The 26,685-nt window shown below is 42.1% G+C and overlaps 1 protein-coding gene across 1 annotated transcript in view; it reads right to left on the reverse strand.

Annotated features, from left to right (window-relative positions):
- The window catches only part of Wdfy2 (WD repeat and FYVE domain containing 2), a 126,508-nt gene that overhangs the window by 42,168 nt on the left and 57,655 nt on the right, over positions 1-26,685 (reverse strand). The window contains exon 3 of the mRNA XM_052191237.1: positions 20,631-20,704. Within this exon, the coding sequence (XP_052047197.1) occupies positions 20,631-20,704 (74 nt within the window). The remainder of the gene's footprint in view (positions 1-20,630; positions 20,705-26,685) is intronic.

Genomic DNA, 26,685 nt, shown 5'->3' on the forward strand with positions numbered 1-26,685 from the left:
CCAGCATGCATGGTAACCCTAGGGGAGCAGCAGTGGCTCACATGATCTGACAGTAACCAGCAGCTCTCTAGTTGGACCTAGGATCTGCTCATCAACAGAGAAATCCACCTGGTATTGGGAACCTAGCCAAGTATTCAAGGCTAGTGACATCATGGATTTCAGAGGAGAATCTATAACTGCCATTTTGCTAAACCAGCAAAATCCCTAACTATAGCATAAATTATTTATTCTTATAGGTAAGTATAATCCTTAATACCACAACAAAAAAACTGCAACAGAGAGCACTACAGACTACCACAACCTATCAAAATGCAGAGTTATGAAGCATAATCCCAAAGGATATATATTACATATAATATATAAAAGTTTATATAAATATGTTATAATATATAATATATATACATAAAACATCTTCCACACCTATGGCTCAGGGTTCATTGTAAAAGATGGGGTGCAAAGATTGTGAAAAACAGAGGAAGAGGGAGTTTGCTCTGAAATTTTGTTTTCTAGGAATGTCAGAAGCTACACCCATGAAGTCTCACCAGCAATTGCCTAAACATGAGATGAATGACACCAACAACAGACATGTTCATGTAACCTAGGGAAAGTCCACAAAGTCTCCGCCCTACATAAAGAACTACAGGCAACTAAGGAATTCTGGGAGTGAAGGAAATAAGTCTCCCACAAAGAAAAGTATACCAATGGTTACCCAATACCAAATGGTCAGCCCTGAAAACATACATACAACGAATACAGAACAAGCAGTGTGCAAATATATTGTATGCACGCATCTATGTAGCAACAATTAATGAAAAATGAGGCCATGAATTTGAAAGAGAGTGAGGATGGGTGTATGGGAGGTGTGGGGAGAGGAAAGGGAAGCAGAAACAATGTGATTAGGTTATAATCTCACAAAATGAAAGAAATACAAAAATTAAAAAGATTAATGTTTCCAATACAAAACCACAATTTTAATTTAAAAAAGCAAATGATTTAACTTCTATTGTTTCTAATACATTTCCTTAGATAACACAAATACACACACACACACACACACACACACATATACACACACAGTAACTAGGTCCACCATTCTACAAATATTTCCATTAGGTAGTTTACAGACAAAGTCCTGTTGGGATGGTGATATTAGTAAATTTCTCATTTCATAGTAACTGACCCTGTTTTCAGAACTGCCCAGAATATCATTTACTTAACGTTTTGATTTTTACCGACAGTGACTGCATACGCACGTGTGAGCACATGTGTGAATATATCCAACACTCCATCTCAAATGCCTCTTCTCTCTTTCCCCAGCTCTTGGCAATAAGCCTTCTATCTCCCCAACATTAAATATTCAGTTTTTATTTAGATTTTGGCTTAAACTTAGCATTAAATTTAACAGTAGGAAAAAAATACCCTTCAACTACTTAATCAATCAACTTACTATATTACTGTTGAGTTTAATGAAACACACGGATGGGAAATAAGTCTCCCACAAAGAAAAGTATACCGATGGTTACCCAATACCAAATGGCCAGCCCTGAAAACATACATACAACTAACATACAGAACCAGCAGTGTGAAAATATATTGTATACACGCATCTATGTAGCAACAATTAATGAAAAATGAGGCCATGAATTTGAAAGAGTGAGGATGGGTGTATGGGAGGATGGGTGTAACAAACTTTGAGAGTTTGTTAACCCAAGATTAGCACCACTGAAAGTAGAGTACACCCTCTACCAGCCTGGGAGAAAATGCTTACATATGGTATTTATTGCTCTAAAAAGGATCTTAAAGATTGCAAGATGTAAGATTTCAAGGTGTAAATCAAACAGAGATGTTGAACGCTTGGGATTCATTACAAGGAAGAATAATAGACAAGCAGAGAGCTGAGAACAAAAGACTGTGTATGTGCTCCCCCAGGTCTTCCGTGCCAACCTTTCTTCTCTCTGTGATTATGATGTCCTGGGGTGCCTCATGCAAGTGAACCGAAAAGTGCTGTTTTGCTTTGTAGTTCTAGAATTGTGCTCATTTTACTGAGCATTCTATCCTTAGGTTTATGATATTCATCACATGGAACAGGACTGGATGCATAATATTCAACATCATATGTGCACACCCCATATTCTTTATTCATCTTTTGACAGACACATAGCCTATTTCTGGCTACTGTGAATACTGAAAGTTATCTGCTCTCAATTCCACTAGACAGGCATCCCCAAGGAAGATTGCTTTGTTGTGTAGTAGTTTTAGTTTTAATAATCCAAGGAACCCTACATATGATTTTGACATAAAAGCAGTATTGTGAAAGTATTACTACATTTAAAAGTGCCTTCATTTTTTATCATACATCTTCTGAATTTGCAGTGTCAACTTTTTGCCTCTGTTTTCAAGGTTTTCTGAATCAAATTTAAGTAGTGAACTACACTAACTGTGCCATTTCTAACAATCTGCATATGTAGGCTATTCTAGGTTTTATGCATGCTCTTTGAGTTGTAAGGAATGGCAGTCATGAAGGAGGATTTTCCATTTAGAGTCAGAGTGTGTGAGCAGAGGCCTTGGAAGGAGGCTGTGCTGGCCAGCCTGTTTCATACAGTGTCTCTCTTGGGATATCTGCTGTTCTCAGTGAGAAAGTCCAATGAATGCAAAACAACCCAGCCTCCATTCTCTCATCATAGAAGCATCCATGAGGTCATCACAGAGCACAGAGGACTTGCAGACCAATGTTACTACTCTGCATGATACAGTGATGGCTACATGCCTCTGACACTTGTCCATACTCACAGAACGCGGAGTACCAAGAATGAACCCTGAACCATGGACTGTGGGCGACGCATTCACGAGCTCATCACTAACCATAAAGATACCATTCTGCTAAGAGATGTTCATACAGGGGCAGGATGCATGTGGGCCAGGGGCACAGGCAAAACCTCTATATCTTCCTCTCAGAAGAGTACTCAAGAAATCCACCAATAAAATTTCAAATCCTTGAATAATGCTCAAAATTACCTTCTGCAATTGTTTGGTTGTTTTTCCCTCAAACTTGAGAATCTTTTTATTAAAGCTTGGGAGAAAATCAACAGGCCAGGTAAGCTGAAAACCCCAACACCTGCTGGGAGGAGAGAGACAGAAAAGAATAACATGCCTTTTGAGGTAACAAGCAGGTTAGAAAGGGACAGTCTTTGGACAAGCAATGAGGAAGCCCAGGATGCCAGGAAAAATGTGTGTAGGCTTCAGGCAGGCATCCACCGAAGGTGGAACTAAGGGAAGTTACACCTTTTGAATTGAAACTCAGAAAAGTGGGCGGGCTTGACACAGGGTCTACAGACTGCTCACGTCTTATGTGCCTTACTCTGCATCTCTGGACTTCACAAATGTCCTGGAACTTGCATGCTTCTCAAAACTCCTCAGGACTCTGAAGGGCATTCGTTTATGTAAGTTGCATGAATTGGTATTTATCACAATAGAAATAAAAACTGATAAACTTATAAGACATTAACTCAGTACAATATAGGTTAATAAAGTTCATAAAAATGAACTTTTCAAAAACAAAACTTAGTGACAAGAGTTGTATGTTTTCCATTTTAATGGCTTTCTGAATAAAGAGAAGCAGTTCGAGCCTCAAGCTGCTTCTGAACTCAATCCGCACATCTTCCGGAAGTGGGAGTGAAAAGACAAGCTCTTAGAACTGTGATGGAGTAGCTTCGTTTCCATGGCCTCAGTCTGAGAACCACTGGCTTCAGTGAGACAGCTGACCTTGGGTCTGATCAGGCTTGACTGACTCTGCTGCTTGCCTGTGGTGCTCCCAACCACCAGGCCAACCATCTGCAAAATGGATGAAAAGAGGCTTTGCCACGCCTACCATGCATCTTGCACCCAGGAGCCCCCATCCCTTTGGACAAAGGTTCTTTTAAGTAGAGGGAAGGAAATATTTTAGCTTCAGTCTCTACTCAGCCTTGCCTCTTACCTGTGTAAGAAACCTCTGATTAAGAGAGAGAGAGAGAGAGAAAGAGAGAGAGAGAGAGGGAAAGGGAGAGGGAGAGGGAGAGGGAAAGGGAGAGGGAGAGGGAGGGAGAGAGGGAGAGAGGGAGAGAGGGAGAGAGGGAGAGGAAGAGATGGAGGAAGGGAGAGAGAGAGAGAGAGAGAGAGAGAGAGAGAGAGAGAGAGAGAGAGAGAGAGAGAGAGAGAAAGAAAGAAAGAAAGAAAGAAAGAAAGAAAGAAAGAAAGAAAGAAAGAAAGAAAGAAAGAAAGAAAGAAAGATACTAACCAACCTCGGATCACATTTCTGACTAATATACCACGATACACAGGACTGCATGGAATAAAGGAAGGAAAAAGAGTTGGTATGTCCATATTGAAAACATCATTACAGGAAACAGGAGTACAAACTGCTAGTCCAAATCTTCATTGTCACCCAGGCCCGTGTGCTGAAGGCTCCAGGTTGCAGGTGTCACTAATGGGAGAACCTTGTGGGGATGAGGCCTAGTGGAAGTCATCATAGTGTCCCCACCCAGGGGTCCCTGGGACCCAGCCTCCCCCTGTCCTTTGTTTTGTTTCTAAGCCACTGCAGAGTGGGCAGGCATCTTCTGCACATGTTCTGTCATGATGTGGTGTGCAACCACACAAGGACATTTCTGAACCTAAGAGGCAAAACAAGCTTCTTTCCTCTATATTAATTCTTGGGTATTTTGTCACAGTGATGAAAAACTAACAGACATTTTTTTCCTTGCAAATTCTCCCACAAACTGGTTTGTACATAAAGCAACCAACTAGAAATTTCAAGATCTTTCTACATTGCTTAATTGTTAGGCTGTTCCCCAGTGGCTTACCTAGGCACATGATTTATTGTCTGCCATCATCTTCTCTCAACAATGTTTTTATGTTTTCTCAATGCTGAGAATAAATAACCAGATGCATTGATGCTCAAGATAGAAAGTCAAGGGGTAAAGGCTCACATATGTATCCAAGAAGCCCTAGACCAATTTCTGAGTCTTAGGAACCCATGTTCTTGGAAGGTGTTAAAAAAAAAAAATGGGAATGCCCAGTTTAAGGCTAAAACCACAGATGTATTACACAACGAAAGCTTCTGCTCAAGCCCCATTAATCTAATGCTCATAAAAGAGAATGGATATTTTAAGTAACATTTTAATATAATAAAAGTTAGGCTGTAATATTCAGTAGGAAATGACAGGAAGATTAATTCATATAGGTGTCTTAGTTCCTTTTCTGTTGTTGTGATTAAAATACCAGGACCAAGGCAATTTATTTTAAAAAGTGTTTAATCTGGGACTTATAGTTTCAGAAGGCTAGAGCCCATGACCATCATGGTAGGGAGCACAGCAGCAGATAGGCAGGCATGGCACTGGGGTAGTAGTTGAGAGCTTACATCTTGAGACTCAACTACAAGGCAGAGAACACTAACTTGGATTGGCACTGGCTTTTGAAATTTCAAAGCCCACCCCCAATGATGCATATCTTCCCACAAGGACACACCTCTGAATCCTTTCCAAACAGTTTCACCAACTGGGTTACCAAGTATTCGAATACATTTGGCAATGGGGACCATTCTCACTCAAACCACAAAAGGTTAGTTGCTGATGCTGTAAAATGGCTCAAACCCTTTGAGAAAATTATTCTGAACATATTTAAAATAATTCCCTGTTGAAGTGGAAACCTTTTATGAATGATGCCATGACTGCTACACTCAGCTACAGCTGGGCAGTGGTGGCGCACACCTTTAATCTCAGCACTTGGGAGACTGAGGCAGGCAGATTTCTGAGTTCTAGGCCAGCCTGTCTACAGAGTGAGTTCCAGGACAGCCAGGCTACACAGAGAAAAACAAAACAAAAAATGAAAACAAACAAATACACCAACCAATCAGCTACACTGTTGTTTCCACTTAGCAAAAGGCATCTGTACTCCTCTTTAAGTGTTGGATGTCCTGGAGTTCCAGAGTCTGAGAAGCAAAACCTGCTAATGTGAGTGTTGTGTTGTTTTAGATAAAGCAGCTCTCTATTAATACTAACAGATTTTGAAGGATATAAGATAGTAACATAATATGTTATACAAAAATGAAGTTAAAATGAATTTTTTTCTGTGAGAACTACCATAAATAAGTGTGAGAGATACTAATTCATTTACTATTTAAGTCACCCACCAGGGAAGAATAAATAACTTGCTCATCAATAACAGACTTTGAAGTAGAAAATACAACTTCAATGCTTTCCACAGTCCAACTAAATAAAAATGGGTGCATTTTAAAGGCACCTAAATAATTTATAAAGGAATAGAGCTCAATGCTATGGTTTTACTTTTCCTAGTCAATGCTGAAATAGAACAGTAAACGCCTTTTGGCCCAAACCTCAAGACTAACTAACGTTCACTTCCTTAGCCAGTAGAAACCTCCCTATGCTGCTTCTCAAGCTATTTCTAGCTAAGGTGTTCATTCAAACCTTGCTATAAATCTTTTTTTCTGGCTTTAAGTCCACGGCACTTTGAGTCCTGAACACTATTTAAGAAATAAACACATACATAAAATATAAGGAACAACAACAAAGTCAAAATTACAAATAAAATCAAGTCTTAGTAGCCAAAAACAGTACTCACAAGAGCAAACTAGCTTACCAGACATAGTGGTGGAACATCTGTGTATGTGTAACCTTAGAACTCAAAGAGGATCATTACATATTTGAAGCAAGCGTGCACAGTGAATTTTGGGCTATATCCAGAGCCCTTATGCCCCCACAAAACCAACAAAAACTTGGGGTAGGGAAGAAGGAAATTAGTTTGGAAATGATAAGTTCATAAAAAAGCCTTCCAATTCAAGATGACAAATCATTATATAAAATGGAATCCTCTTCTGTTTCAGATGAAACAATTACATTTATCAAAAAGTACAGTTTATCTACTGCTGAAATGAAAAGAATTTCTGCCAGATAAGGAATTACTATTACAGAGTGACACGAGAGCCAAGGCCTTCATGCTAGCCACTGCCCAGCCTCTCACAGGGATGACTCTGGTTCTCCAGGTGTCTGAAAGCAGAAGTCCTTGAGGGCTGAGAGCAGAGGTCAGGTTGTCGGCTAGCATCTGATTTCAGCAATGAGGCTCCTTATTTGTGGTATGGATATATAAACCACACATATCTGATATTTGGTAGTAAAATTCTGATAAGTAGGTTGACAAGCAGGGGCAAAAAAGTACTTTGAACTTTATTCTTTCCAAAGCTGTGGAGAACTAAGGAGGGCGAAAATTAAACTAAAATTAAAACTAAATTAAAATTAAACTAAACTAAAAATTAAACTAAAAGTTTGGATATGAGGAAAAGGAGGAAGTAAGAAAATTAAACTAAAAGTTTGGATATGAGGAAAAGGAGGAAGCAAGAGACCACAGACAGCAGGAGCAATCTCGTGGGTTATTGCAATAGGCAAAATCAAAACTGTAAGGGACAGAGAATTCTCAAAAAGATCTAGTGAACACAGACTTCAGAGAGCTCTGAGGACGATGTGGATTATGTCTCTGGACAGGGCTCCATGTGATGCCATTTACTAAAGGGACATGGGGCTCACTGTGGGCAAAGGAGAATGAAGTTGAGCTAGGGTCTGCGCAGGCTGAAGTGTGTGGAGCCACCCAGGTTGAAGGCAAGGCAAGTCAGTTTCTGCAGCTTCCAGTCCTGCCCTGGGAAGTGCAGGAGCAGGGACAGCTGAGCTGCAGGAAGACTCACAACAAGGAGTGGGCAGGAGGAGGGCACGAACTGTGAGGAGCATCAACTCAACAGTGCCAGATGGATAGGGATCTGGTGGGAACTCAGAGACCTAGAAACTGCACCAAACACTCACTGCACCCTGACCCACTCAGTACCCCAGAAGGCACCCTTCCCACACTATCCCAAGCTGAAAGCTCAAGGCTAAAGAACCAGTTCCACTCCTTCCTGAGGTGGGTGTGGGGTACCTCATCAGGTAGCCCATGCAGGCCTGGAATTCAGAATCCCCTATTTCAGCCTCCAAAGTGGCTGGACTTACAGGCACATAGCACCATGTGTGGCTTGTGCTAATGTTTTTAGACATCTCTCTAATCTGGGAAACCAACTGGACCCGTGCGATGGATGCTCGTGGGAGAGTTGTGCTAGTCTTCCTGTCAACATGGCGAGCATTCCCTCTTCAGTCTCAGAGTTCTCCCTCCATACACTACATGAGCCTAGGTTTATGAAAATGCACAGCTTTCCCGGTAACTAGGGGAAGAGCTTCTCCTACATCTGCAATGGGGAGAAGCTGGGATGTGTGCTGTGGAGCCCGGATCCAAGTTCTAGCGAGGTTGGGGTGGGAGTATATAACCAACAAGAAGCATATGCCTTGGAAAGAAAAGCTACCCTAGTTACAGCACCAGAGACCAGGGTAGACCTAATACCACACCCTTCTCTGCTGACATAGCCTTCTGTATCAAAACTAGCTGGCTGCCATTCTGCAGTGAAAGACTGCTTCCTCCCCACATTCTGGCTCTAGCCAGTTTTGAAACTTTACAGCACACGAACAAATATCAGAGGGTTCTTTGGGAGATATGACCCAAGCCAGACAGAGGAATGGCTTTTACCAGTGATTAACATGGAAATGTCACACCAGTCCATCTGGGCTCTGACAGTGCCTGGAGAAAACTGGCATGACTCTCATCTTCCTAAGAGTCAAAGCCCAAGTGAAAAAGTAGTGAAGTATCTTATGTCTACAGAGAATATGCTTTAATTAGATGGAATAGTAAGGAAAATTGATTCCTGTTGTTGAAAAATACTGTAGGAGCCTGGGGAGATGGGAGCCCAGTGGGTAACATACCTGTTGTACAAGCTTAAGAACCAGAGTTCAGACCCCTAGAATCCATGTAAACGCCAGTGGAAAGTCCACTGTAACACAGGATGCAGAGACAGAGAATCCACATTCACCCTGCTAACCATTTGCCCAGGCAAACACACACACACACACACACACACACACACACACACACACACACGCAGAGAGAGAGAGAGAGAGAGACAGAGAGAGAGAGACAGAGAGAGAGAGAGACAGAGAGACAGATAGACAGACAGGCGGAGAAAAAGAGAGAGAAACACACTGTAGAGAGAAAACACACAGAAAGCTCTCTGAACATGGGCCTATAAAAAATTCCAGAGGAATAAAAAGCAATACAGCCTTGATGGTTGGAAATATTTCTCCTGCTAACATTCTCAGTCTATCAGAAAAAGCAAGTCCTTCTGATAAGAAACTCTCTAGGCCCTTTCTAGTCATCAATTTGTAGCAATATATACCGTTTTCTAAGATTAAAGCCTTTTTTGTGTAGATAGGGTGGGTATAGTAGATGTGCATGTATGTATTGTGTGTGAGCGGGTATGCGCGCACATGTGAGGATGGGGACAGAGATCAACGCTGGGTGTCTTCCTCAATTGTTCTATAAATGTTTTCAGACAGGGTCACTCACTGATGTGGCAGTGACAGCTGGCCATCAATCTCCAAGAACGCTCATCTCTGCCTTCCCCATCACAGAGGGAGCCACTCTCTGGCTTTTTATCAAAGGCTTGGTTTTTAACTCAGATCCTTGGGCAGGCAATGTATCAACTGAGCCATCTGACCAGCCCTCTTTTTAAGGATGATGAAGATCAAACAGCAGTAACTTAAACATGTCTACAGAAAAACACAGCTTTTGATGGTCTGCAGTTTGCAAATTACTGGAGAAGTACTGTGATGAGACAGCAAAGACAAAGGTGAGAACAGAAGCAGGCTGAGCAGCCACACCTCCACTTAGGAATTTCCCCTCTGGACACAATCGACAAAATCCACTTGCCATGGATTTTGAAGATTCATGGACACTGGCCACAGAGACTGCTGCCGCCGCCAATGACTTTGGCAGGAGCTGGTATTTATCTGTGCTATGCACAGGCTGTTCTAGGAGCTCTCCATGTGTCAACCTGAAACAAGCCATATCAAATGAACACAGACATCATCCCTACCGCAGACTGAGGCAGAGAGCAAAGCACCTTGTGCAGTGTGGCAGTTGATTAGGAAGGACTTGTGACTAAACAGAGCCTAGGTTCCTAACCCCTATAGTCAGCTCAACAGACCTTACATTAATTAGTTAATTAATTAATCACTTATTGATTCTGAGTATTTACAAAGTATTTAACATTGAAGGGTACTGGGTGCTAGGGACACAGAGAAACAATCACGCTCAGTCCCCACCCTGTGAAGACAAACTGAGCAGATGCATGAAAACTAGACCGCGAAGGTAATCCTGAGAGAGAAAGGGCACTGTACAAACCAAGGCTGTGGGCGCGGGAAGGACCAGATCTGCAAGGTCACAATAGCGATCTGAAAATGCTTTCCCCGTCTCCAAAGTGCCAGCAGAAGCCATTAAAGATTTTGCCCATAGGCAAGATTAAAAATCTACCTCTGTAAAGAGCCTTTTAATCCTAACATGGAAAATGACCTTGGTCAGATTGTGAGATGGCCAATGAGGGGGAAAACTGAGAAAGGTCGGAAGGAAGACAAGAGTAAAGAATGGTGGGTGTGGGGGAGGGGCATGGGAAGAGGAAGTAGACAGGGACAGAGAGGGAAAGGAAGCTGGTAAACAGGAAGCGTAAGTGACAAGGGAGAGAAATAGCAAGTCAGAGGAGGGACAAGACCCTTAGCCTATGCAGCCAGGCACAGTGGCCCCAGTCACTGTAATGAAAGCCCTGGGAACTGGCATGTGGGAGGACTGAGGTCTATTTTAGACTTGGTAGTTTGGGGTTCATCTTCAATAAGAATCATTAGGAAGTCTGAACCTCCAAGCAAGGTCTAGACAAAAACACAAAGCTCATTTTGTCACATGCATGGCAAGTGACCTGTGGCTGAGGCTGTACAGAGAGAAACGAACGGTGGCCTCAGAGCAATGTGGGTGAGGCCAGCACCAGACGAGGGCTGGCCACAGAGCGGCGAGGAGAGGAGGAGCTGGAGAGCAGAAGAACACGCCCGCCCGCCCGCCCTCGTTAAGGTGTACAAAGCTGCCCTGCAGAAACAGTGAGGAGTGCTGCATCCTGGAGCGAGCTTGCGCATGAGGAGGCCAGACCCAGCACTGACAGTGTGGGAAGGGCACACAGGCCTTCAGAATCAGCCAGGAACTCGAGCGGGTTGACAGCCTGGAAGGCAGACTGCAATGATTTGAGTTTTGTGCTGGACATCAACTTGACATAAGTTAGAGTCATCAGACAGGAGGGAACCTAAACTGAGAAAATGCCTCCATAAAACTGGGTTGCAGGCAAGCCTGTGAGCCATTTTCTTAATTAGTGAATGACGGGGGAGGGCCCAGCCCATGGTGGATGGTACCATCCCTGGGCTGGTGGTCCGGGTTCTATAAGAAAGCAGGGTGAGCAAACCAAGGGAAGTAAGCTGGTAAGCAACATTCCTCCATTGCCTCTGCGTCAGCTCCTGCCACCAGGTTCCTGGCCTATTTGGAGTTCCTGTCCTGGTTTCCTTCAATGATGAAATATAATGGGGAAGTGTAAGCCTAATAAACCCTTTCCTCCCCAACCTGCTTTTTGGTCTTGGTGTTTCATCACAGGAACAGAAACCCTAACTAGGGTAAGTTCCATGTGAGGAAGTATACTATGGTGAGTGTGAAGAATGCTTTTAAGAAATTTTGAGAAATGAGAGTACAAGGAGGGAAAGGCTGAGAGTTAAATGTTTCAGTTCTTGTTTCTAAGATTTTGGAGAATTTCTAACCCAATGGAAAGGAACCATGGGAGGAGGACTCTTTAGGGTAGAGAGTCTTAGGAAGAGGAGGAGAAAGGCCTGGGTCATCTTCATCATCTCCTCACACTGACATTCTGAAACACAGGTGTGCTGTGGTGACTGGCCAACTGCTGCTGCACAGAGTAGATGAATGATTTTAACCCACCCTCAAAACTACAGGCCTCCTTAGCCTTCTACAGGACAATCTGGGTGCTCCCGTAATGATCTGTGCAAGAGAATCTGTTTTAAAATGGGCCTTGTCAATTTTAAGTCAAGAGGCCTTCTAATGCAGGCATTGGTTAGTGGTTCGTGCCTGTAGTCCTGGCACTCAGCAGACAGAGACAGAAGAAGTTCAAAGCCATCTTCCAATGCAGAGAAAGCTCAAGGCCAGCCTGGGCTATATGAGAAGTCTTCTCAAGCAAAGGTCTTCTAAAACCTAAAGCTGCAGGGTGGAACAGTGGCTCAACATCTGGGAATCTGAGAAAGGAGGATCAAGACTTTGAGGCCAAACTCAGTAACATGGTGAAATCTTGTTCCCAAAACACAAACAAATAAAAATCCATAATTACAGTGGAGGCAGTACAAAATAACCTCAGACCAAAGAATGTTGTTGGCATTAAATCCACTCACTACTGCTCAACCAAGGTTTACGAGAACACACAGGTACCCAACAGAACATGGGCTACATAGGTAATGACATTAGGGAGACAAGCATGGTTTTCAGGGGTTCCAGAAACATCCACTACCCACATAAACGCCAAAGGCATAGTGAATGCCACAGCTTTCTCTGATAAAAGCCTCTTTGGGGAATTAACTATATCAATGAACAACAAGCCACTGACATGTCAGTGCCTTAGAACTACTTTCTCTTGAGTACAGCTCAACATGTGTGCTAAGTTCACTATAACTCAGCACAAGTGCAGGAGAACATGGTTACCTGACATTAGAACAAGCTCACATTAGAAAGCCCAGTGATTCCAAATGTTATGAAACTCAGAAATGGTGTTTACTTACTTATTTCATGTGTCTGCGTGTGTGTGTGTGTGTGTGTGTGTGTGTGTGTGTGTGTGTGTGTGTGTGAGAGAGAGAGAGAGAGAGAGAGAGAGTGAGAGAGAGAGAGAGAGAGAGCTGCACACGTGTGCATGGATGCATGGATGTGTCATGTCAGAGACAACTAGTGGATATCAGTTTCCTTCTATCATACAGGTTTCAGGGATCAAACTCAGGTTGTTATTTTGGTGCAAAGGAGTCTTTACTAGCTGAGCCATTTCACCAGCCCTGAGGATGACTGGTAGTTTGGGAAGGAGCTGTAACGTAGACATCAGCAGCAGTGTCTGGAACTGCAAGAATAGCCACTCTGAAGGAAGACCCTAAAGATCCCAGTTCCACATTTCTATCTTTGTAAGACCTTTGGGACCTTTCTTTACAACCATCCTTGACTCTCGCTATTACGGTTTTATTCCTGGACGGAGTCAAACTAGAAAGCCCAGAAAGCAGCCTCAGTTCTGGAGTAAAAATCCTGGACTACACTGTGATGATTGCCGAGGGGGAGCCAGGGAGCAGTGCTGTGGCTAAGCGGGAAGTGGAAGGGGGAGGGGTGAAGAGAAGGGGGAGGGGGATAGGGAGGGGAAGGGTTCAAAGAACTGTATTCAGTATTCAGGAACTGAGGAACTGACTGTATACTTGACTGGGACACAGTGAAATGCTTTCCTCATGGGCAACCAGTGATTACTGGCCAGCATGACTTCATCACATAGGTGTGGTGGAGTAGGGTGTAGTCTGTGTAGGCTTGTAATACTCCATGGCCAGCACTTATAAGAAAAAGCTACTCAAAACATTGTTAAGATAAATGTTTATAAATTCTTCACTCCTCTCTTAAAAACAATGGCTAAACATACAAGTTTTGCCCAAATGCTTCCAATTCCCTTGTAAGCACTCTAAACAGCTCCTAGTAGTTGAACTGTCCTTACTGTATAAGATTTCTGCCTGGAACAATACTCAGAGATCTGTCCATGTAGGGTCACTGAAGCCAGCTCAGCCACCACTATCGTGACCTGTGACCTACCCAGTGCACCCTTTATCTAGAGGGAGGCAGCACTAGTTGTAGAAAAACGTTCTTTCCAATTCTTATCTTTCTCTCCCAGGAGGAATTATGGCTTATCTTCTTTAACATCTTTGAATATTTCTTCCTGAAGGCATAATGTCTCACAACAAATACTGTAAGAACACTGTTCAAGAACACTGGAGATACGATTTTAGTAGGTCAATTGAATTGAGTAATACCCTCTAAATTCACAACTATCTTGAACCTCTAATGTCTTAGTCAGGGTTTCTACTCCTGCACAAAACAACATGATCAAGAAGCAAGTTGGGAAGGAAAGGGTTTATTCAGCTTACACGTCCATATCGCTGATCATCACCAAAAGAAGTCAGGACTGGAACTCACATAGGGCAGGAACTTGGAGGCAGGAGCTGTTGCAGAGGCCATGGAGGGTGCTGCTTACTGGCTTGCTTCCCCTGGCTTGCTCAGCTTGCTTTCTTATAGAACTTGTCAGGGTACCATCCACAATGGGCCACCACAATGGGCAACCCACAATGGGCCCTCCCATTCTTGATCACTAATTGAGAAAATGCCTTACAGCTGGATCTCGTGGAGGCATTTCCTCAAGGGAGGCTCCTTTCTCTGTGATAACTTCAGCCTGTGTCAAGTTGACACACAGAACCAGCCAGTACACTCTAAGAACAACCTCTTATAAGTATAGTAAGTTCCAACGTGACAGGTTAAGATGAGGCCACACTGGATTAGTGGTGACTAATCCCAATGACTGGCATCCTATAAGATGAATATGCAGAGGGAAATGACATAAGGACACAGGTAAGCGCAGGAGTGGAAGATCGCCAGCCAGTCCTAGAGGAAATCCAAGTAAGGAGGCTCCTTTGCCAGCTTCAGAAGGAGCACAGCCCTGCCAACATCTTGATTTCTGTGTCAAGTTTCTGAAACTGAGAAAATGAATTCTGCTGTTTTAAGCCATCTGTTGTGGCAACTCCAGGAAAGTAACAGGCTAGTAACTGGCACCTGAAGCATTACTGCCACTAATGACTCAACTTGGCATTTACAGCAATGTCCCCTTTCACATCTCTAAGGGATACCTGACTTCCAAGCCCACCGATGGTTGCCTATGAGACTGTTTTGAACCCCATAGCACTATTTTGTTCCCTATACACAATTATGATAGTTTAATTTATAAGCTCAGCACAAAAGAGATTTACAATGAAAAATAAGAAATAATCATTTAAACACGGGAGTTATTTACTTCCGGAGTTTGTACTTACTGTTTTCAGGGTACAGCTGTCTGTGGGTAACCGAAATTGCAGAAACAGGTGCAGACAGGGAACTGCTGCGCCCATAGGTCACTACACACTGCACTGCCATGCACATTTGTGAGACACTGGCCTTAAGAGATGACAACACCCCTAAAGATGCCCAGATTCCTCTCCAAAAATGCTAAATACTGTTAAGTTCAAAGGCATACTTTCTCCCTTATATTTGAAAAAGAAATACTCTGTCCCACAGTAAGTACATTCTTCTCCCTTGAAGCTTCTGAAGGCTCCAGAGAGTACATCTGGGAATCTCCTGTTAGCAGAGACACAAATTCTGTCCCTGTGGTTTTCTGTGGAAACACATGCCACAGTGAGCTCCACCACGTAACACAGTGTCAAGCAAAGCCACCCAAAGAATGCTAACAAAACAGAAGAAAACAGTGGCATCTTCTTGAAGCTGTTCATTTAAGTTGCAAAATATGGATTCCTACAGAACAGCGCAGGCAGCAAGATGAAGGTCCGTGAGATTTCCAAATGTGTACGAAGATGCTTTATGTTCCCCCAACTGCCAGGAGCACGTTCTCTTTCTACTTCATGTGCCCCCTCTTCATTCTTATGGCCTCCCCTCCTCCCTTCCCTTTCATTCCCTTCCCTCCTCCCTCCCTCCACCCCTCCCTCCCTTTCAGCTTTGCATGTGTTAAGTGAGCTAACTCCCATCCTTACTTAGGTTTTCTACTTGATTGCTTAGTACAGGTCTGTGGATCCCAAGGCGTGGAGTGTGGGCATGCATCTCTAGGCCTGAGCTAACACATGACCAGACCCGATCACATTAACACTGATGGCAAAAGGCAGAGCTCTGCTGTGGGATGGGCTCAGATGCCTTCTCTCCTGAATTCACCTCAGTGCATCACAGTGGTTCAAGTAACCCTGCTTCTACATAAACTGGAAGCAAGCACTGTCTGCTTTTCATGGCCTGGCAAGGAGACAGACTCCCAGGGTGAGAATGTGACTCCCAAGGCCATGGGCAGACTACCCTTGTTCACCAGCTGCTTGTTACTGGATAAAATATGTAAGCTCTCCAGGCCTTCCTATCTCCACCTGAGACATGTGAGGAACACAACCTACATGTCAGCGATAACGTGAAGCAGGATGCAGCAGGGTGGCAAAGTGTAGTACCTCATAATGGGGTAACTGATACAATTTTAGTTCCTATTCTTTTATTTCCTTAACTCATGTCAACTAATAAAAGTAAAGGTATCAAGACAGGGCTCAGTCGGTGAACTGCGGTGCAATGCCCACAGAAGGGGGTGGGGGAATAGGTGTGGTGATGCACATCTATAATCCCAGCACTAGAGAAGCAGAAGCAAGAGGATCCCTGGGGCTGGCTAGCCAGTCAGTCTAGCCGAATTGATGAGCTCCAGGTGTACTGATAGACTGTCTCAAATGTATGGTGGAGAGGGATTTGAGGAAGACAAGCAACCTTAACCTCTTATCCCCATACACAGGGGTATGCAGGTACACACTTTGCACCCATATACACATGCAAGTAGGAAAATCATGACCAAAACAAACAAGGCCATATATGATCAACTATATTTATTTTTACACAGTAATAACAATAATATAAATTAATTCTTTCCTCTAGTCTTAGTCAAACTTCCTCTAACACAGATATATGATTAGTTTTCAGAGAAGGTTAGGTTTGTTTTGTTTTGTTTAAGATAGATCATATAGAGCCCAGGCTGGCTTCTAATTCACTGTGTAGCCAAGGGCTATGATTACAAGTGCATAACAATATTTCTGGCTCCAAAAGAAATTTATATTGTTTTGAAAACTTGGTTGAGAGCCAGAAGGAGATGGCTTAAGGGGTAAAGGGTGCCAAGACTAAAAACATGGGTTTTATACCCAGGACCCTGTATAGTGGAGCATACATCCCCACAAAATAAACACATAAATAAATATAATTGCTAAAACATGCACTTTTAAAAATGGTACTTGTTCAAAACTCTTTAAAGACATGAATTCATCTTGACAAAATATTAATAAAAATGTTGAATTTAAAACAGTTTGGTGAATATAATTTTACAAAGATAAACATTTCTCATCTCTATGACTTCCTAAACTACTACTACTACTACTACTACTACTACTACTACTACTATGTAGGATTAGTGAAAACTCTTTCTATATTGATATTTACAGAAACTATTTCTATATTGATACCTCTCCCCATCAATCAATTTTTAAAAGTTATCAATTTGATTACATTTGAAATTAACTAAAACCTAAGCAGTTGGGTATACCTGTGAGGGATTTCTCTTGACTGAATCATTTGAAGTAGAAGATACACCCTAAATTCAGATCTTTTGAGGTAAGAAGATTCCTTAAATTTACAAGGAATGGAATGCTGTCTTCGCCTCCCTCCCACAACCAAGTGACAGCTCTGTCTGTCCCTTCTGCTTCAGAGCTGCCCCACCCCTCTTGCTATTCAAGTCTCCCAAGCACCCCCACTTCTCCTGCTGCTTGTTTCCTGTCCACTCTTGGTCCAGTGGTCAAAGGGTGTTTGTTCTTCAATCTCTCACCCAGTGTGCAGTGATACTGAGATTGGTTCAGTACAATAAGGATTTACTTTCTGGTTTTATCCTTCCATGTTTTAGAATTTAATCACTATTCTTAAAAATGCACTGTGATATTCAAGGAACAGAGGACACATAGTATCAGAAACAGGATTTCTTGTGTCTAAGAAAGTAGACTACTAGAATGATTCTAAGTATTTTTTTTAGCAAGGAATTTATTATAGTGATGAGACGCCAGAACCTTACTTAAACAGGCTGGTCTCTCAATGTCTCTTTCCCTCCTATATGACAATTTTATAAGGTTTCAGATGTGAATAAGGAAGATGAGCACTTAGTTACCTCCATGAGACAAAGGAGGCACTTGTAAGGAACTTCTTAGACAAGCCAGCACCCTCAGTCCTTAAAGTAGTGGTTCTCAACCTTCCTAATGCTGCAACCCTTTAATACAGTACCACATGTTATGGTGACCCCCAACCATAAAACTATTTTCACTGCTACTTTTTAAGTGTAATTTTGCTACAGCTATGAATTGTATTGTAAATATCTGTGGTTTCTGATGGTCTTAGGCAACCCCTGTGAAAGGGTCATCTGACTCTTACAGGGATTGCAACCCATAGGCTGAGAACCACTGCTTTAGAGGCAGGTAGTTTGACATCTTGACCCTGTAGTAAAGAACCAGAGAAGCACAAAAGCCCCTGCCCCTGATGCCTCTGTTACCCAGCAGTTCTGTTTACTAAGAAGACTAATGAGTCAGGTTTCCCCACTTTTATAAAATAAATAGCTACATCTATCCATAACTTGCCTCTAGAGTCAAATTTGTCCATGTCAACTAACCACCTATATTGATTTCAAAAGTGCAAAGAACCACTCAGAAGTAACCAAGATCCAAGACTTTCCAGGGACAGTGAATGTCCCATACTCAAGTCTATGACCTGATGGGCAACACACGTGTCTCAGCCCACCTTTTCCTTTGCAATGAGCCCTTCCATGTCACTGAGCAGTCCCATTGTTTCTTTTTTCTTTTAAAAATAACTGACGCTGAGGAGAGGGCTCAACACTCAACGGTACTTGATATGCCTGTTGATAGCCCAGGATCAGTTTCCAGCATGTACATGGCAGCTCACAACCTCCTATAAGGAGTCTAATGCTTTCTGCTGGCATCCGAAGGCATCAGGCACACATGTTATGCACATATATACATGTAAGCAAAACACTCTTACATGTATGATAAAAATAACATATTTTAAAATTAATAATAAATCATTCTATACACATTCCTCCTTTAAAATATGGCTCTCCTTAAAGTGAACAAGGATCAGTATACAATCTCTGCTTTCCCAAGCAGCAGTACAAAACTACCAAATGAAATTTGAAAATCCTATCAAGTAATAAGCATTAGAGTCCCACAAATATTGCTGATAAGCTTATTTGTGTTTAGAAATATTATTAATATCTCCTTTAAGGCCATTTAACTATTATTTCAAGATTAGAAAGTATTCAAACACATCTCTAACAATCCTACGGGCTGAGGTAAGACTACAGGCAGAGGCTTATATTCTATTATATATAAATTTTAAGCTATTAAATAAAATATGATCTTACAGTTGGATATCAACAAATCCACCTTCAGCCACCTGGAAGGCCAGGCTCTTCGATTCTCTGATGCCTCATGCCATAGTGTGGTGGCACAGGAGTTCTCTTCCCATGCCCAGCTGTCAGCAGCTCACTTGCCTTCCTCCCCATCTCGTCTATGTTCTCTTCTCCCTCCTCTTCATTCCCTCCTCTAGCATGTTGCCCATCACAGCATCTTCCAAGCCTTGCCTGGAGCTCTGAGCCCTGCCCAGTATTTGCATTTACACGGCTCAGAGTTTCAGTGTTCAGCCTTTCAGTTCACAAGTGCCAGAGCAGAGCTTCTTTTGCCCAGGACTAAAGGCAACACTGGATGTTTTGTTCTGTTGCTTTTGCTTTTTGTTTCTCAAGATATGGTTTCTCAATGTAGCCCTGGCTGTCCTAGAACATGCTCCGTAGACGAGGCTGCCCTCAAATTCAGAAGTCTGCCTGTTTCTGTTCTGGAATTAAATGTGTGGGCTAGGATAATTTACTGAATGGAGGAACTGCCAGATCACACTTTTACTAATCAATATACTAGATAAAAGTCAGTAAATAAGAAGATAAAGAAGACAGATAAAATTTAAATTTCTTTTTCTTTTAAAGATTTATTTATTTTATATATGTGAGTACACTGTTGCTGTCTTCAGACACACCAGAAGAAGGTGTTGGATCCCATTACAGATGGTTGTAAGCCATCATGTGGTTGCTGGGAATTGAACTCAAGACCAGTCAGTGCTCTTAACCTCTAAACCATCTCTCTCCAGCCCCCCAAACCTAAATTTCTAACCCCTAAGCATTTCGGTTCTCTCAAGACCTACAATCAATGGGCCTAATATTTATCTGGATCTAGATCTAAAATCTTGATCTGTACTTTCTTAAAATGCTCATTCAAGTTTACAGCATTCTATCCATGCTATAAAGTTCAGATGACAAGAGCCAGATAAGAGAACACAGAACATCCGAAACCAAGATCCCATATGCAGATGGAGGAGATAGCATCTCCCTTATGTGTCTGTTCCTAACACTCAGAAGACGCATCTGATCTAAGTTCAATATGACAGTACAGTGAGTTTGGGATATCAGCTCCCTCTCACTAATGCAAATGCACACAGTTACAGTGTCTGCCTGCTAACATCCACAGCTAGCAACCACTGAAGTGGCAGGGTACACTAAGTCACAGCACGTAAGTAAAGACAGCATCTCCCTGCCCAGAACTATCCCTCACTGTAAGTTCCTGTGCTCCATGCACTCTTTACTTAGCCAGAAAATGACTGTTACTTGAAAAACTATTAAACAACTTGTTATCACAGTACATAACTACGCAGGAAGGCACGTATTTCAACTGGAAATCTTACTTATTTGTACTTACTGAGATTGTACCATTGTCTAGACCTATGGACAGTCTTCTTGTTTCCGGGTTAAAAGACATGCATGAACATGGAGCTGAAAGAAATGAACATGTTGATGAAATTAACAAACAATGATTCTCATTGATTCAGGAGTGTCTAATGAGTTAAGTGTGTGACTAAGTTCACCCCACTGTCTCCTCAAGCAGTTCATTTAAACCATACCTGCCAACAGAGTAAAAACAGCAGTTTTACAACCAAGCCCTAGTTCTTAAGTTGCCCTTTTAATGAATGTACAAGTAAGACATTCTCAAATGTGTCAAGAATAAAGGCTGTGGTCTTGGCTTGCGCTGGCAATTCAGGATGTAAATTTGCTTGTGTACAAGACTGACTGTGCTCTGTGCTGGGTAAAGCTTTGATCACTATTCTTCTTGAACCCACTCAAACCACAATTTAAATGAGAGCAGGCATTGCTATCTGAGCTGGAGAAACTAGATTTTACTCTCTGATGCTAAACACTCAAATACACCCACCAGTGCAGAAAAGCATATTGGTTCTAAACTTACATGGGGCAACTGAGCTAGGGAACCTTTTACTCTTGAGTGTTTATGAGCTATACTGGAGGGTCCTAGCTGAAAATAACTCTAATCATTTTCTTTGTATAAAGCTAAAAGAGACCTAAGTTTACATTCAAACAAAGCACGCAGGTCTGTGGTGGACAGTATACAGTGGTTTTATTTGGAAGTGGAGTTGTGGGTTTACTTAGCAAAGCTGTCCAGCGCTGAAGTGAAGTAGAGAGAAGCCCTTATTCAGACAGAGCAGTACACACACCAAGAACAGCATGTGAGGGTGTGGACAGAGCTAAGCGTGAGACCAGGAAGCCACCAGAAGCCAGAGGATAGCAAAGCCCAGACTCCCTCACAGCCTGCAGATGAGCCAAAGTCCTGCAGAAGCCTTGAGGTCTGAACTGCAGACCTGTGCAGAACTGTGAGGTGATACAGACGGTCTAGTGTGGAGTCAGCTCACCTTGCAAGACTTTGTCACGGTGGTCCCAGAAAACTAACATGGGAGTTATTTCACTGTGTGATAGTAGTAAGAGTAAAATGCATTCTTTTAAAGTCTCTCACTCTCTGCACATCATCCACTTGGGAGTCTCTGAGTTAACTGCCATCTACTGCAACAAGAAGCTTCTGGGGGTTGGGAGTAGGGTGAGAGGTATGCTCATCTATGGCTATAACAACATATCATTACTGCTACGTTTCTCTAGCAGAACGGTAATTTTATGGTTTTCCCACTCCCTTATTTAAAAAAATAACTGCCAGATTCATCATTTTATTTCATCTTATAAGAGAGGGAGAGAGAGAGAGTTACTTGAGTCTGCAGGTGGATGTGCTCGTGAATACACACCCTGAGGGCACCTGAAATGTCCAATTAAAACGGCCAGCTGTCATCCTCTACTACTCTCTGCATTATTTCCTTGACAAAGGTCTCTCATTAAGCTAGAAGTCCGCAGTTGAACAGCCATTTTGACGGTTTCTCTACTGCACCCCTCCATAGAGAGAGGAAGGAGTGCACACAGTTCTAACAACGTGTCAAACCACCCTACAGGATGAAAGTGGGAAACAAGTACCCATCAGACAGCACTGGGAGTGACTGCACCGGGCCAAGGGCTGCTCGGATGCCTGCACAGTGTGGCCCTCTCGTTGAACTCTGAACTTACTTCAGGACCCTAAAGATGGAGTTGGAGGCTCTGCTGGACCTCTTTGCCCCACTTCTCAATGTGACCACATACAGCTCCTTTTTTTTTTCCCTCTTCCCACTCATGACATTTTTAATTGGCTTGTTGAGGAAAGGTGGCCAGGCATGACTTGGCACAGGTGGTGACAGCAGAGTTAACTCCTAGAATGCAGGCTGGGGCACAATCAAATGACTCAGAGACAGGGAACCCTAAGCCTATATTCATCTGCTGATCCTTTGTGTTACTAAGCTGCTTCTCATCTGAAAAGACTTTCTACCCTTCTGCCAAGCTGTGTGAACCTAATTTCATGTCATAGATGTGTCATAGATGTTTATGGTCATTGTTCTCCGATGTTTTTCTGCTGTTTTCATATTATCTGTATCAGAAAGATTTCTTAACAAACGATGGCTACATCAGGTTCTGTTTTCTACAATTAATGTTTGTTGTGTGCTTAAATTATTATTAGGCTTTGGCATGTCCAAACTGAGTGTATGTACACAGCCAGGTCTAAATATTGTGATCATTTAGTAAGGCCTGATAAATACATATTACTTTATATTAAATGTGATTACCCTAAACATCTTAAAACCTATTACACAATACCTTTGGGTATACTAAATGTTTTTAAAATCTTAAAATACTAGTTGTTACATAAAACAACATTTATTAGTTATAAGATTTCATTAAGATATAAAGGCGAATATTATACACATAAATTTTAACAAGGATTTCCTTCCAAAACAGATTCTATATATATATACTTAATTTTACCTTGTCATATAGTGGGTAACAAAATTCAATGATTTCTTCAAAATATTCTTACTATATAAAAACTGTTTAATGTAAGCCTTTTTCTCATGCTTTCCCAGCCCCCAGTTCCTTCCAGATCCTCCCCACTTTTATTGATGAAAACCAAAGTTCAAAATTAGAGCCTTTTTCAAAGGACAAAAAAACCACATGATTTTATCACCTAAGAGAACCCATCACCTCAAAGACTCTTTTCTAACTTAAAGCTCACTACAGCATCCAGGAACTTCTAACTCACTCCTGGGAGGCAGGGACTTTCTCACATCACCTGAGAGCACATTCCTGCAGACTCCTACTGCATCTGCATGCACAAATGTGTAGCAGATCTTGGATTTAAAGACCACAATTTCCTAGTCAAAGTGCCAAATTCCTCAGAAAGCCAGACTGATGGGGGAGGGGGGTAGAGGAACCACCCTATCTACACAAGGCTGGATCCTCTTGGCTTCCTTCAGTTGACTGGCTAGCTTAGAAAAGAGAATGGGAACACTAGCACGGACAGTGCCTGGGACTCCTACAGTGCATCTGCTGTCCATTGTCCTCCTGTGTGTCACTTCTCTGTCACTCAGCATCTCACACACTGCCTTGCTGGTTCCTCACCACCAAGCTCAGGCCTCACCTCTCTTCTCATCCAGAGCTTCTGCTCTGTTCCATGTTAAGCTTCAACTTCTTATTAAAGATACAGAATATCTATTCTCTTGCCAAACACAACAAAGACTATGATGTAAACTACGTTGTAACTATTCCAGAGGACCAAGTCAGAAAGCCACCTTCTGCATCTGGAATACTATTTCTTATATAAACACAGGATGGGGTCATAAATGCCTGTAGCACCCAGTTTGTAGCCATTCACTTGATTCTCTTTCGTTTTCACTTACTGTGTAACCAAAGCCACATAACCATTAACTAGGGGCAGCACTGAGTAAGCTCATTTTTTTCCCTTAAAAACTCAAGATGAAAGTTAGCATGTAATGTAGTAGGTTTCATTATGACAATGAAAGCTAATTACTGACAACTATGAAGAAGATATACATGCCTTCTCCCCCTTTGTAACCCGTGTGCCATACTGAAAGCACCTACGAATAAAACATTTCAGAAATCACCTTGCCCCAGGAATCTGCACATCCCTAGCACTTACATCAGTGGCCTATGTACAGCGGACATGTCATAAATATTTGACTAACATAGTGGATTACATTTACATATTTTTACTATATTTACATTTACTATATTTGCATAAGGCATCACTGGGTTCATTTAAACATGTATATATTACTCAACAACATGTTACAAGACCATATTCTAACTTTGATGCATACTGAAATCATCTGGAGATTTTACTAAAACAAAGATTCTGATCCAGCTGCTTTGTGCAGAACCCAATAGGGCAATTACTGTTGAGGGGATGCTGAAACGATCTGAGGATAAAAGTATATCTCTCCTAATTCCCTTTAGAAGACTGCACAAATACCTAAACAGTCTTACTCCTCAAAGCCAATGTGGCACTATTACAGAAACAGAGATGATGCTTTTAGGGAAATCATATCTATTATTAGACCCTGTCATGGTTTGTATATGCTCGGCCCAGGGAGTGAAACTATTAGACGGTGTAGTCCTGTTGGAGTGGGTGTGGCCTTGTTGGAGCAGGTGTGTCACTGTGGGTGTGGGCTTTAAGACCCTCACCAGCTGCCTGGGAGCCAGTATTCTGCTAGCAGCCTTCAGATGAAGATGTACAACTCTAAGCTCCTCCCATTCCGTACCTGCCTGGATGCTATCATGTTCCTGCCTTGATGATAATAGACTGAACCTCTAACCTGTAAGTCAGCACTAATTAAATGTTGTCCTTTATAAAAGTTGCCTTGGTCACGGTGTCTGTTCACAGCAGTAAAACCCTAAGACAGACAGACTCCACCATTACACAGGTGTTTATTCAGTAACTATGACACACTGCCCAGGTGTCTCTGCTGCTTGTTCTGCCCAACCCTGGGAGCTACAAATCCCTGTTCAGTTACAGATCCCCCCCCACACACACACACACTTCTTGGCAGCTATGTGTCAAGTTTGATGAACAGGAAGACCAGGGCAAAGACAGGCTATTATACTTAAAGTTGGAGAAGAAAAAAATCAGAATTTTTCCTTTTTCCCCAGGCTCCCAAACATCATGCCTGCCATAGCAACAGTCTGTAGGTCTCAGGAGCCCCAGTGGCCACACTAGGCTGGGACTCAGGAAGGCAGCCTTTATTACCCATCCTTCCTCCTGGTCTCCACACTGGTTCTTAGTCATGCTGCAGCCTACCCACTGAAGCCCCATCTATATCCAGCTCCCCTCTATCACCTGGAGACTCTGCCTCTTGATTCAGACCCAAACGCCCACCCAACAAAGAAGACACCAGATATCAATACCAGAAATATCATAACTTCAAACACTGTAACTCCAGTGCCTACATCTCAGCGCAGAAACACATACATGAAAAGCCTTGACGACATGCCTCTTCCAGAAGGCAGCAACCACACTGTTACAGGCCCTGAGAAAAGCAATTTAGCTGAAGCACAAGATAAGGACTTCAAAGTATCAGTTATGAATATGGTCAAGTACCTTGAAGAGGATACAAATAATGCCTTAATGAAGATCATAAAAATACAAACAGTTGAAAAACATAATGATAACAGTCCAAGACATAGAGGTAGAATTTAACAAAGAAATAGAATCATTAAGGAAACCCAAATGAAAATGAAAAATACAGGAAGTAAAAAAATTTCAGAAGTAAATCTCAAGGGATTACAAGACATGGGAGAGACAACTTAGCATGCTAAAGACAACACAGAAGAAAAGACAAAGAAAATATTTGTCTTTTCTTGTATATCTACATATACATATATATACACACACACATATATATGTAGACCCAAAACATACAGGAAATCAGGGTCACTATGAGAAGACCATAGGTATGAAAGAAGAGGAAGAAAACCAAGTCAAAATCACAGAAAATGGTTTGCTTTATTTAGTTTTTTTTTTTTAAATCATAGCCTTAAGAGCTAGCATCTACATATATAACTGAATACATATCATGTATGTCTTTCTAGGTCTGGGTTAAATTACTCAGGATTATTTTTTTCTAGCTCCACCCATTTACCTACATATTTCATGTTTTTTTAAAAATAACTTAATACCACTACATTGTATAAATATACATTTCCTTTTTTCTTTTTAGATTTACAAGACAGGGTTTCTCTATGTAGTCTTGGCTGTCCTGGAACTTGCTCTATAGATCAGGCTGGCCTCAAACTCAAAGAGATCCACCTACCTCAGTCTTCCAAGTACAAGGATTAAAGGCATGTTCCACCACAGCCTAGCTAGTACCCGCATTTTCTTTATCCGTTCTTCAGTTGAGGACCACCTAGGTTGTTTTCAATTTCTGGCTATTATGTATAGAACAGGAATGAAAATGGTTGAGCAAGTGTCCCTGTGGTAGAAAATAAGGTGTCTGCTGAGTGTATGCCCACTACATACTGCGCATACACCCAGCAGACAC

Source organism: Apodemus sylvaticus, chromosome 8 (genome assembly GCF_947179515.1).
Source record: "Apodemus sylvaticus chromosome 8, mApoSyl1.1, whole genome shotgun sequence".
In the NCBI taxonomy this organism is placed as follows: domain Eukaryota; kingdom Metazoa; phylum Chordata; class Mammalia; order Rodentia; family Muridae; genus Apodemus; species Apodemus sylvaticus.